General features: G+C 36.8%; 1 protein-coding gene and 1 long non-coding RNA gene across 4 annotated transcripts in view; one reads left to right on the forward strand and one right to left on the reverse strand.

Moving 5' to 3' along the window:
• Positions 1-12,678, forward strand: part of LOC122313937 (structural maintenance of chromosomes flexible hinge domain-containing protein GMI1) — a 39,477-nt gene extending 26,799 nt beyond the window's left edge. For 2 of the 3 annotated variants that reach the window (XM_043129275.1, XM_043129276.1), the window contains exons 30-38: positions 6,067-6,165; positions 6,309-6,375; positions 6,740-6,825; positions 8,932-9,072; positions 9,181-9,295; positions 10,058-10,262; positions 10,512-10,703; positions 10,850-11,170; positions 12,001-12,678. In XM_043129275.1, the coding sequence (XP_042985209.1) occupies positions 6,067-6,165; positions 6,309-6,375; positions 6,740-6,825; positions 8,932-9,072; positions 9,181-9,295; positions 10,058-10,262; positions 10,512-10,703; positions 10,850-11,170; positions 12,001-12,277 (1,503 nt within the window). In that variant the 3' untranslated portion in view covers positions 12,278-12,678. Of the gene's footprint in view, positions 1-6,066; positions 6,166-6,308; positions 6,376-6,739; positions 6,826-8,931; positions 9,073-9,180; positions 9,296-10,057; positions 10,263-10,511; positions 10,704-10,849; positions 11,171-11,343; positions 11,502-12,000 lie in introns of all 3 variants that reach the window. The other variant, XM_043129277.1, reaches the window with a different exon arrangement.
• Positions 3,458-4,925, reverse strand: LOC122313938. The gene is made up of 2 exons (XR_006243544.1): positions 4,672-4,925; positions 3,458-4,218 (listed from the first exon to the last, which is right to left on the reverse strand). It is a non-coding gene; the product is annotated as an uncharacterized LOC122313938 (long non-coding RNA).
• Positions 12,679-13,278: the final 600 nt, after the last annotated feature.

Here is a 13,278-nt window from a genome sequence, read left to right on the forward strand (position 1 = left end):
CTGAAGATGTTATTCAGCTATTAGTTGAATAGGAATTCTGTTTGTTTAAATAACAATGCAATTCAAAATTTAATATCTTCTATATTGTGAAGATGGCTGAAGTGGTACATAAAATAAAATAAAATAAATTAAATTAAATTAAAAAAATAAAATAAAAAATAGAATAGGCTGCCTAGTGTTGCTGTTTCCTTTTGTTGGCGTTATCAAAGTATTGTTTTTTTTATTGATTTTCTCCAATAAAATCAAAACATAGCAGCCTTCAACCTTGAGTAGAAAAAAGTCTTAATTAAATGTCTATCTCACACAAACGCATTGCAACTCTCTTGATTCCTCATATATGGTACACACACATGATTAGTATGAAGTTAATTAGGCATGCATTCTCTGTCTCTCTCTCACAGCAGGTTTTAGTAATATGTGAAATGTATCGTGAAACAACTCTAAAGAGTTTGCACAGTAAATCAATGTATCTCTATCTACTCTATTCTTGAATGTTTTGCATGAACTGCTTTTCCTACATAAATCATGGCATTTATAAATCTATCCTGGAAGTCAAAAATAGGATGTATCATGACTTAGGTACGTAGACAGGGGCATCCAACAATAGATCGTACATGCATAATATTCTTGGAAAAGACATGACGTTTATAGTACTAAGTACATGAAAATATGATTATGCTACTTACCTTGTAATACTAATCCAATATTCCCGGCGATTAAAATTTGTTAATTTTTATTCAAGTTTACATTTCTAATAAAAAATGCACTTCATAACTCGAACAAGAAATACTCGAATGACCTATATTTCCATGAAGCATAAAACCTTATAACCCTCAAATATCATCATTCCTCACATTATTTATACCAATAATTACACGATTAAACCCTAGAAGTATTATAACACCCAAACATCAAATTTCTCTCCATTTTTATCATAAAACATATCATCATAGAATAAAAGGATAAATGATGAATAAACCCCTGTGCCGTACCCGGTTTGAGATTCCCTTGTGCAATTTCTTTATGATGAAGGGGGTTAATTCTAAACTGTGATAGCACATCCAGGGGATTAATTCTAAACTTGTGATATGGTGTTAATCCTAAAAAAAAAATTGCACAAGGACCTAATCTCAATTTGGGTAAAGAACATGGGGTTATTGGTCATTAATCCCAATAATGAACACTAGAATAATTCCATTGCAATGACGACCTAACTTCAATTTCCCGACATCTCGTAATACAATTAACCTCAAAATGGTCTATCCTTCTATGGGCCCGAACTCACATAAATCCATGTACAGCACTTAGATCCATAACACCTACAGGCCCAAGCCCATGACCCATTTAAATTGGATAACCCGTAGTAGTTAGCAATGCCAACCTGGTACCATAAGAGCATTCTCATTGGAATAGCCGAAGCCAAACCCTTGTTTTAGCTAATATGGGATGAATTTGGCTTTAGCTATTCCATTCACATCAAATCCCTACATTAGATTATCCATTGATTCATTATATAATAATAAAATAATATTAATTTAATTTATTTAATTTATTTAATTTTATCATATTTTACCACTTTGCGATTATATGTTAATTAGTAATCATATTCTAATTAAATTATTGGTTTAAAAAAATCATATTTTCAATGTTCATTTAATGCTAATAACCATAAATGTCTAATTAAACACATCTAAAATTCTATATAAATGTCTTAATTACAAATGAAATTTCTATTTTTCCCATTCAACAATATTTTTTTGCCAAACTTTCTTCTATCCAACAATCATATCAATCCATCCAACTATCTGTACTTACTAATACACTGCATTTGCATAAATCTCCACTTGAAAAAAAATCTGCACTTTCTACTAAAATGCACTACTAATTTGCACTTACTACATAAATCTGCACTACTAAAAAAATTCTGCATAAATCTGCATTACTAATAAAAGTGCACATAAATCTGCACCTGAGAAAACAATAAAATATTGATTTGATGTAGAAACAGTATAAGTCAAATATGACTGTTTTGGATATCCTGTAGCTAAAATTAACTGTAGACACATTTTGGCTAATTTAGTCCATTTTTTGTCCCTACTAGTCATTTGAAGCATTTTATTTACATATGGCTATTCCAATGAGAATGCTAGAGAGAGATAGAGAGCTTACTGAGCGGTGGTCTGCGAGTGCTCTAGTGGTGGTGCGGGAGTGCGCTAGTGGTGGTGAAAGACTGGGCAGTGGCAACTTGAACATAGCATCGTGGCTGGGCACGTTGGGGCATGTTGGAGCAAGGGAAGAGGTCTTGCATGGCTGGTTGGAGTCCAGCGGTGCATTTGCCAACAGTTTCATGCATGGGATGGTTTAGGTGGGGCTTGAGCTTCACTTGTTTTTCATTGGTGTAGTAGTGGCTGCGAGGCAGTGGCTTTTGGCTGCGAGGGACAGCACATAGGGCCACATATGGTGGAACCCATACGTTTCGGTTTGTGTAAAGAGGAGGGTGGCCGCAACTTGGTGGCTTTTGCTTTGGTTGGTCTGGGTGGCGTTCATGGTGGAGGACGTGCAGGGACTGGTTTGGATGTTTTCTGGTCAATGGTGGCTAGCGGCAACGTGCGAGGATGTGGCGGAGCAAAAACCGTGAAGTGCCCGCAGAGGTTTCTTGGTTGTTCCGTTGGTGCTAACATGGTGGTTCGTGGGTGTGATCATGCTGGGTTGGCGGTATGGTGCAGCTGGTACACAGCTGATCAGAACATGAAGGCATGGATGTTTCACTTGATGCATGGGAATAACGTGCGGGTTGATGCGTTTATAGGTTGTTGGATGTATGTCTTGGGTCTCACGGGTCATGGGTGATGGACACTGGTGGTCTTACTTCGGGGTTTTTAGGGCTATGGGCTTAATAAATGGATTGGGTGACTTTATGGGATCTAAACAAACTCTTGGGCTTGCCCATATCTTCGTGGGTTAAGTATTTAATAAATTCCAATGGGTCTCGGATACAAATATGCCCAACTAGTCTAATGAATACTTTTTGGTTTTCAAATAATTTCTTGGGCCTATTGTCCAATAACTTTAGGCCCACTTGCTCTAAAAATATTAAATTGGCTCTAATCCACTTAGAGCATTCAGAGCATTCACATTGGTATCTGGATATGCATATGCAAAATTAACTCTTTTACATATCCACTTTGTCATTTCAACAAAACTCCCACATTGGCTTATGCATATTTAAAACAAAATAATAATAAAATATTATCATTTTAATATTTTTTTTTTTGCCTAATATTAATTTTTTTACCTTGCAATTTCCATGTACTGGTTTGTACATGCAATCAGTACCCAGTACATAGATAATATCCATTAAAACCGAACCTGTCAATGAAATAATATAGACTATGTGCTGCATCCATACCACCCTTTCATGCATCCAAATTTCCAGCATTCTATATATAATAATTTCTGACTAATATCAACTTCAGATTACATTTGACTAATATCAACTTCAGAATTTACATGTGACTAATTCTATGTATCAAAATCAACTTAATACAAGTTGCAAAAAGTTGATTTTTATACAAATTCAGCAACCAACAAATTCAGCATATATGAAATTCAGCAACCAGAAAATAACTGCACGCCCAGCACCCTCAGCAGCTCCAGCACCCTTCAGCAGCTCCAGCACCCTCCAGCACCCTTCAGCAGTAACAAAAACAGCCTTGCCATTGGGTCCTCCAGCGGCTCCAGCACCAACAAGTAGCAAGCAATACAACAATATCCCACCCAAAACAAAATTCATCCAACAAAATGTTCCCACCCACCACCAACCACCAACAAAACAATCTCCCCATAAAGAGAGGTACAAAACAGCACATATTACAAAAAACAAGGCCAAAATTCATATTAAGCAAGGTCAACAGTTTACAAAATTCAGATTAAGCAATTATTGCCATTTAGTTTTGTCTCTCTATATATCTATATCTTTGAAACATCTTGATATTCAACATGGGAGAAGCTCAGGAAGTGCAGCTCCACATCATGAGTAAGTGTTCAAGCAGAACCAAAAGACAATGCCATACAAAGAGAATTACTTCCATTAATGCATCATCGATTTTAATCCCTCTCCCTTTCGCTCTGTGTCTCTCTCTATAACGATTCATTATATTCAATCTCAATTTAATGTCAACAATCCCAAAAGAAGAGCAAAAGGTTTCAGGAAAAGCACTAGGCAGGGAGCACAAGCACGACAATGATTCTCACTAACATCTACAGATTATGGCACTGTCTACCATTTAAACAATCTCCAATCAAGAAAAGCACTAAAACAGAGTTCAGAACATGCTTCAAAGTTTTATTTTTTTATGATTTTCTGTTTCATTGCCTAGATACACAGACAATTTCATAAACATCAACCTATCGATGGCTCCTAAAATCAGAAACCTCTCGTACACAGGGAATCATCACGGTTTCATTGCCTATTTTCTGTTTAAACTCTTTCTAGAAATAATAGTGGGCAAGAACAGAAACCTATCGATGGCTCCTGATCTGAAATGTACAAACCCTAATCTAAAACCAAGAAAAACATGAAATGAAGAAATGGCAACAGCAGAACACAAGAACACTTTCACTAATCTAAAACCCTAACCGAAACCGTGAAGAGAAACAGAGAAATCATACCTGAAATAGAAGAAATTTCAGCAAACCAGCAACCGGGATGATTCACTTCAGTAGTTGCAAGCTCCGTCGACAACCGTCGCCTTAGAGAGGTGCACGGATTCTCTTCTTCCGGTGGGGTTGTTTGGGTCGAGAGAGGGATGGAGATTTGGAGGGGAGAAACCGTGTGGAGAGCTCTGCTTCGAGAGAAATAATCCCTTGGGGGGGGGGTTTCGAGGAGAGAGAGAAATAATACCGCTTGGGGGGGTTTCGGGGAGAGAGAGTGTGGGAGGAGAGAGAAATAACTACTAAAATATAATTTGGAGACAAAATAGTGGATATGGAAAGTTGTAAATCTACTGTTTATAGTTAGCTAAAATTTTGGAAATGAAGAATCCAATGTGGGTCGGTTTTATGCTAATATTATGTAAAATTGGCTTTGCATATGTGGATGCATAGGCCAATGTGAATGCCCTTATTGAGCTAAAAACAATTCCATAATAAATTTTGGGTCCATTGCCAATTCAAAATTATCCCATTAACCTCAATTGTGCTTCTAAAAAATATAGGCCCACTAAAAAATTGGGCTTCTCTAAACCTCAGGGAGCCTTAAAATAAGCTCATGGGCCTATGTGCCCAATTAAAAATTCTTAGGCAACTCAAAAATCTATTTCCCGTGTACTTGTCCAAAATGACCAATTAAGCTAATTCAAGACCAATAAAATTATCCTTATTCTAACCTTAAAAATATTGGCCCAAGTTGTTACGTACCACATTTGGAGGCATCTTTGCAACTTCATGGAAGTTGATGGAACCCTCTATGGGTCATGGACTTGTTGACTTCTTGTTATCAAGAACTTTTGTTAATGAGATCGCAATATGCAATGTAATGAGTGTGCAATGAACTTCTTTCGTTTATTCTATTATATAATACATCAAACGAAGGAAGATAATTTTTTTTGTCAAATGTCTGTAAAATAGTACACCAATACCTATTTCACTTGCTTTCTCGATTTTTTTTCTTTTTATTTTCATCGAAATGAGCTACCTTGTTTCATATGCACTCAAAAGTATATGATATGTATGGTATATTTTATTGAACCTGTACATGGCTGAAGCACATGATTTTATAATCTTCGATGAAAATAACATGTTCTTAAATTTGTTTTAGCATGCTTCTATTTGCCATAACCTACACTACATGTCATTCATTACATGTTCTTAAACAGTAACTTGTTTTGAAGTTTTATGACATATCATTTTCTAATGTATCATTCCATTAGATGGCATAATCATCTTAGATATCTACACATAATCAATCTTACTCAATGGTTGTAAGACAATAATAACTTGTATTCTGCTGTATCTCGAAATTTATTTTTGCTCACAAGCATCGTAAGTCTATCTATTTTACTTCAGATGTTTGATGCATATGATAATCATATCTCACAAGGCTTGGAAGTTGAATTAGCTGTGGAAGGATTTTGCATGCAAGATCAAATAGGTTCAAAGCGTAAGGTCAGGTTCCTTTCTATTTTCTGGTGTGTTATTCTCATCCTGAGCATAGTAAGTAATTAGTTGGGAATCAGGCTCAACAAGTTGAAAGTTGATCCTAGTGGTAGTAAGATTTATTTCCATAACTAGAGATATTTTATGTGTAGGTTGATGATAACGGATGCATTGACCTTAGTGGCCTTCTGAAAGTAACAGCAGGCTATGGACGTAAAGGTATTCTTTTGCAGTTGCCTCTTTCATGCTTCTGGTATTGTGAAACTTGTTTGGGAGAAAGAAGTTCGTGCAATCAAGAAAGAAGAGAAAAGATAGGGGAAAACTTAGGACTCCATGCTTAGTTCTTTTCCAGAAGTGGCAAAGAAAGTTATCTGTTTGAATTTTTTTCTCGCACTTACTAGTACTTCCGGTTTTTAAAGAATCTTCTTCCCAATCGTGTAGCATGCTTTGTTTACAGTATAAGTGGCATCATCGTCAGCGATAGCAAATGATGTGTACCAAGTATATTCTAGTTCAATGATACTAATTGACCATATTGTCAGTGAATTATGGTTTAACTTATTGTATCTGCCTTGCCCTGCAGTTTTGCTCTCTGTTCTGTCTGGCCATGAAGTTGTTTTCAAGCAAGAGTTTCAAACTCAAAAACAGGAGATGCAGATTACATCTGGGGTTAGTAATGCCTTATGTCCTGTCTGGCCATGAAGTTGCGTATGTTTGTTAGTTTTTTTCTTTTATTAATAAGAATGTTGGCAAAGCCAATTATCAAAAAAAAAAAAAAAAAGGTTGAGAAAGCCCAAGTACGCAGGACATATATACAAGAGGAGAAACATAGTTAAAGAGAAGAGGAAGAAATTGATACAAGGAACTTATGAAGATTGGGGTCATTAATATTTGTAGCCATTGTTGAAAGAAATAATGTTCTGATAAAGAGACTTCTAAGGTCCTCCACCAATCGTTCTTTATCTTCAAAGCTCTGGTCATTTTGTTTCATTCAAAATACACCATAGGAGGCATATGGGTACCATACTTCAAACTGCTGCAATTTGCTAAACACCATGAATTTTGCTCCAGCTGGCTAGTTGATCAGCCACCCTCCCTGGAATTACCCATGCCATTCCCACCCTGCTGAATAAATCATCTCACAAGGCCTTGGCAACCTAATAGTGAAAAAGTAGATGGTCTACTGTTTCACCACTTTTCCTGCACATGCAACACCAGTCAATTACAATAATTCACCTTCCAAGGCAAAGAATTGTTCTCCTAATTGGTGAAGGACCTATGAAAGGAGCGAACAGAAGATTTTCCATAAACAGCTTGTCTACTTCTTGATTTCTTTCATCTCCATGGAAAACAATAGGCTGAGGAATTATGCAAAGATCCTGACTACCCATGATGACTTCCCAATCATGGGTAGCTCTGATAAAGTTAAGATTCCACTGAAGAGAACCACTCGAAATCTCCATAACCTCCGCAACCGAAACCTCCTTTCTACATGCAATTCTATAAACAATCACAGGTGTCCTTAATGGCTCTATCTCGACCCATCTTCTGCCACAAATTTTGTGTCAAAGAAATACCCCCTATTCCCTTCTAATGTTTTTCCCTCCAAGAACCACTATATTTAGAATCACTCACTGCCTTCCACAAGGCTTGTCTCTCATTGTGATGGCACCACAGCCATTTTTCTGGAAGTGCCCGATTGGACATCATCAGATTTCATTCTCCAACCCACCACGAGAACAAAGAGCATACCTTCTTCCAATTGAGTTGGTGAAATTTGAACTCTTCACCCAGTCCAGTCCAAAGGAAATCACATTGGAGCTTCTCAATATGGCTTGCCACCAGCTTAGAAGGGAGAACAACGATATGAAGTAAGTTGGCAAGTTATAGAGAGCACTCTTTATTAAATTGGTGTGACCGCTTTCCAACTTGCCAACCTATGCTCAACTTTCCCCATTACAATATGCTAGATAGACTTTGCTTTGACTGGGGCACCCAAGGGAAGACCAAGATACTTCATGGGTAAAGATGATACCTTGCACCCAAAGTCCCGGCCAAACTCCAAACATTGTTGATGACAACATGACCCACCGGAAACATTTGTGACTTAGAGAAGTCTACTTATAGGCCAGAAACAACATCAAAGCATAGAAGGAGTGCCCTTAAGTACTGGATTTGACTTCGACTCGCCCCACAAAATATTAACGCATCATTTGCAAATAATGAATGTGAGGTGTTAAGAATGTCCTGTTAGTATCTTCCACTGAGAAACCTGTCATAAAGCCACCTCCAGCCACTGTTGACAGCATTCTGCTAAGGGCCTCCATTATGATAACAAATAACAGAGGAGATAAAGGTTCACCCTGCCTCAACCCTCGAGAACTATAAGATTTTAAATGATAGCATTTCGCATACATTCAGATTATACGTAAGTGATTTTAGGTTTCTGAGTTTTGTACTGCCAGGTAATGAACTAGAGAATATCATTTTTGAGATCCGTGAATTCTGGGAGACTTCATGATGAAAATAAGCGTGGGAAATTTTACACACAGTATAAATTCAGAGTCATTCAATCAGAGGATTCTATTTGGCACAGCTTCAAATATTCCATTCTGTTCCTGCTCTTCTTCTCCCTCAAAATAAGGGGTTTTTTCTTTGAAATTTGTCACTCTTGTCACCTAGAGCTACATCTGTGTGTTAAGGTCGCCACAACTTTCGTGTGACTATTATTTCATTTTGAGTTTGATATCAATTATTGTCGAGCTTTATGTGCAGGTCTCCCTTGTGCAATCCCCAAAATTGGAGTATGACGAGAGTCAGTCTCCATATTCCAATGAAAAGGTCATGCTGCTTGATTATTCATCTTCTCTAAAACAATCAGAAAAATTTATCATGCCATTGATAACTATTGAGAAGGTACAGAAATTAATCTGAGATTTATGATTGCTGTTCTGATAAAGATGCAGTAAAACTTGTTCCCTGTTGTCATTATTTGATTACTGTGTTGATTGCTTCTCAATTTAGGAACTTGAGGATGAAGTACTCCACATTGGTTTGCGCATTGGAAATCTAGAGAAGGAACTGGATTTTCTCTATGATAGGAAGGCTGAAATAGAGCTAGACATATCTCAGTTGCAAGGTCTGGGTTTACCATCACATGTTATTATTCATTTTCCTTCTCACTTAAGCATATAGAGTGCTTGGAGCTTGACATTGAAAGGACTCAAGTCCATTCCCAGGAATGGAAACTGCAAGTAGAAATTTCTTTCAGTGAACCCATGTTACCCATCTGTGTCAACGTCAGCATCTTCATCCTGTAAACCACTCCCCACCTCCACCACTAAAACAAGTATATATCTGTATTGAACATATTTGAAGGAGATAGTGGGGTGAGGAACTTTTTAAGATGCCAGCTCTCTTTTATTGTGGACTTGCATTCATATTTGAAGGAGTTTGACTATGATGACCATCATTTGGAGAAAAAATTCAAATATGAAACACATTATGGAAATTCTGAATTTCCATTAGGCCCTAGTTACGGAAACACAAAATTGTGAAGCAGATATAGAAGTATATGCTGTGTTGTGTTGCATTGTTTTAACATTTAACCTAATAATAAGGCAAACAAAAACTGCAGAAGGCAATAAATGTATGTTTAGATAAAAGTCACACATGTAAACATTTGCTCGGGAGCCCTATGTTGGCAATAGGTGGCACAGCAGACAATGCAACACCTCAAATTCACTATCAAATTTGAGAATGTTGCATTTTATGTTGCTTGTGGTCTTATTTTAATATTCTTTTGTACTTTTGGTTTGTATGAGCATTTTTCCCTGACAAACAGAATATATAAATGAAGTGGTTAACTTGCAATGCCTCTGATGTCATGACTTATACACAGCTTCTTTTGAGCCCTGTCTTCCGAACTTCCCACCCACAAAAGACGAACTGATAAATCGGATACAAAGCAACAATCACTCTGCAGCATCTGTCCTCTGTTGTCTTTCAAGAGAATTCTCCTTTCAAGGGCTAAAAAACCATTTCATGGAAGATATAGTTGGCCTGGTTGCACTTCTTGGTACAGTTCGCCTCAATAAGCTTAGCAGGTCATTTCCACTTTCGTTTTTATTTCTTCGCCCCTCTTGATGTTTCTTTTATAAGTAATTGAAAACTATATTCAAAAAGGCAAAAGGTGTAGCCTAAACACACAGGATGTTTACAAAAGGAATGCCTAGTTAGGATAAAAAAAAAAAAATACAACGTATGAAGACTGCCTGTTAAAATCTATAGCTGCTGCCTAGAGGTGTAGAGATTGAAGAGGAAAAATTTTCCCCTCTGGATTGATCTGTATGCAGGATATTAGCAGAGTACTTGGGCGAAGATCAAATGCTTGCTGTTGTCTGTAGATCCTCTGCAGCTGCAAGTGCTCTTGAGAAGTTTGAACACGATGGAGAAGTGCATTGTAGACATGCTCTTCATGCACAAGCGGCTGCACATGGAAAATCTATATATGGTCGATTTCTTATTGTATGCCTTGAAGATATAAGGTCTTATTTTATGATTTCTATTCCTGTATTTGTGTAGTTAATTGTTCTTTTCATCATCATTCCTCATGGCAGCAATTTATTTTTTAAAAAAAGTTTCTGCAAAAGAGAAAGTTTGCAAAGTATTGAATTGTTGGACTGTTTGGCAGGGCTTACAAGGGAGAGTTTGAAGGTAGTGACCCTCAGAGGAAGCTTGCCTTGCCGTATCCTACCTTTCCAAGTGGGAAGGTGCCAATGGGTTTCATTGGTTATGCAGTTAATATGATTGACTTGGACGTTGGTCATTTACACACAAGAACTGCTGCGGGCCATGGCCTTCGGGAGACCTTATTCTATTGTCTTCTAAGGGAGGTCCAAGTATATGAAACAGTGGAATGCATGTTAGAAGCCCGACATTGTATAAAGCATGGTGCTGTCTCTCTGGATGGTGGGATTTTAAGAGACAATGGAATCATTTCTCTTGGATTTGGGTATCTCTCTCTCTTGCTGTCTCTGTGGATATTGGCATGGTTGTAACTTTCTGGTTTTTGCATGTTATGCTTTTAATCATGAAGTTTTTGTTGGCTTGACCTTTAAAAAAAATTATGAAGTTTTTGTTGGTTTGAGCCCCATATCCTAAGCTAGGAAGGATTTCCTTGACCAGATGTTGCAAGCTTCATGCTGGAATAGTGATTCCAATTGGATTTCACACACACCACAGACACATAAAGAAAATGACTCCCCCACCGACACACATACTGTGTGCGGTGCATGTGAATATTTTCTTTACGAGGTGTGAGAATCATAAAGGCAACAGATATGGTAAGAGATGCCTGCTGGACCTCGTTTGTTTTGGGTAGTACTGTAATGTCTTTTTATGCCTAGTTATGAATTAAAAATCTTCACCTTTTATTCTTCTTCCACGTGCCTTCCATAGAAAATATAAACATAATTGAGCCAATTTCTTTAAAAGCATATGCTTTTTCCTAGAGTTCAAGATAGAAAGATAGAGAGGAGATGAGCAATATGGTGAAACAGGACATCATATCTTAGGAGGTTCGCACTTGTTAGGAAGCTGTCCACAATTTATTATGTCATTTACATTTTAAAAGCTATCAAGTCCACAAACAATTTATTACCTGTATTTGCCATTGCAATGTTGTATTCTATCTTTATGAGAACAACATCTTTCAGAGATTACTTGTCTAGAGAACTTTATGGAAATGGAAACTTGAGATATGTGTGAAGTAGTAATAGTACTTGTTCAGCCTAAAAGCATATTGATTAAATTTGACATAGATTTGGGACTTGTTCTCTTCAGGAATCCTCAGATATGCTTTTCAGTTACCGCACAAGAGAGCGAGCCCTCGAAGGAATTTGTGGAGATCATGAAGCTTATTGAAGAAAATAAGTCTGAGTTGAGGGGGGTGATCAATTCTATAGAGAAGTTGACCAGATCCCTTAAGAAATATATGAAGAAATTCAAGAAGAAAAAAGGGAAGTATCAGAAGCTTATGGATGATATGGAGCCAGTAGTAAAAGACTATCTGGAACACAAGAAGCTCTGCATAGGGAACACAGGCTCCTCATCGTACTGATGTTCTTTGTCCGTGTTACTTCTGTAAATGGTGGTGAAGTCGATTTTCAAGATAAATGTCCATAGCATAGGTTGATTCATGGAGGATAAATATATGCTTATAGATGACTTGAAAAGAAATCAGTCATCTACGTCATAGCTACCAGAGTACCGGGAAAATTTGGACAATACATCTGATCTTTGAATTGATCTTGATTTATCCTTTACATTTACTACACTGGTACTTCACTTTGGTTTTCTCTTTGAGAATCAAGGACCCATGATTTCTTTCTTTGTTGATGCATTATTTTTTACCAAACAGATGAAGAACATTTGAATGTATGAAGCCTCACCAGACAGCAGTTGTGTGGACTTAACAGCTGTTGCCAATAGTTATAATTGTAACGTTACCAGTCTTTCTCATATGACTGCCTCTTTTATTTTTATAAGCTTGCCTTTTTCTTATAATTTGCGTGTATTGAGTTACCTATATCCTATCAGTAAAGCTTACTTCCTTCTCGTTGATTGTCACCATCATGTCCTCTGTAAAACTGCATTTTTAAAGGTTAGAGATCAGATTATGGCCTAAATATCAGAAGGGTTTGTGAAATAAGCCTACTTCACATGATAAGGGTATCCTCATTTTTCATAAACATGGATATAATTAGCCTACTTCATTCATAATGATACGATTTTCTTTCAATTAAAATAGTCCATGTATTTCCAAAACATAAGTGAGCACCTACAACTTTTGATACCATATCAATATACATTAAGCTACTTCAAAAAATATTCTTCATTTCCAAACCATATTAATTTTATCATGCATGAGATGATGAGGATAAAATGATATCATAGATTTGTGATTAAACTATACATTTTATTTTGCATAAGATGAAGCGTTTAAATTACACAGAACTGAAAATTTGATACAAACAGAGAAAAGAAGTGGCAATCGAAGAAAATTAGAAATTCAATTACCAAATTAACACAACAAAAAATCATAATCAATGAATGTCATCT

The sequence above is a fragment of the Carya illinoinensis genome, chromosome 6 (genome assembly GCF_018687715.1).
Source record: "Carya illinoinensis cultivar Pawnee chromosome 6, C.illinoinensisPawnee_v1, whole genome shotgun sequence".
In the NCBI taxonomy this organism is placed as follows: Eukaryota; Viridiplantae; Streptophyta; class Magnoliopsida; order Fagales; family Juglandaceae; genus Carya; species Carya illinoinensis.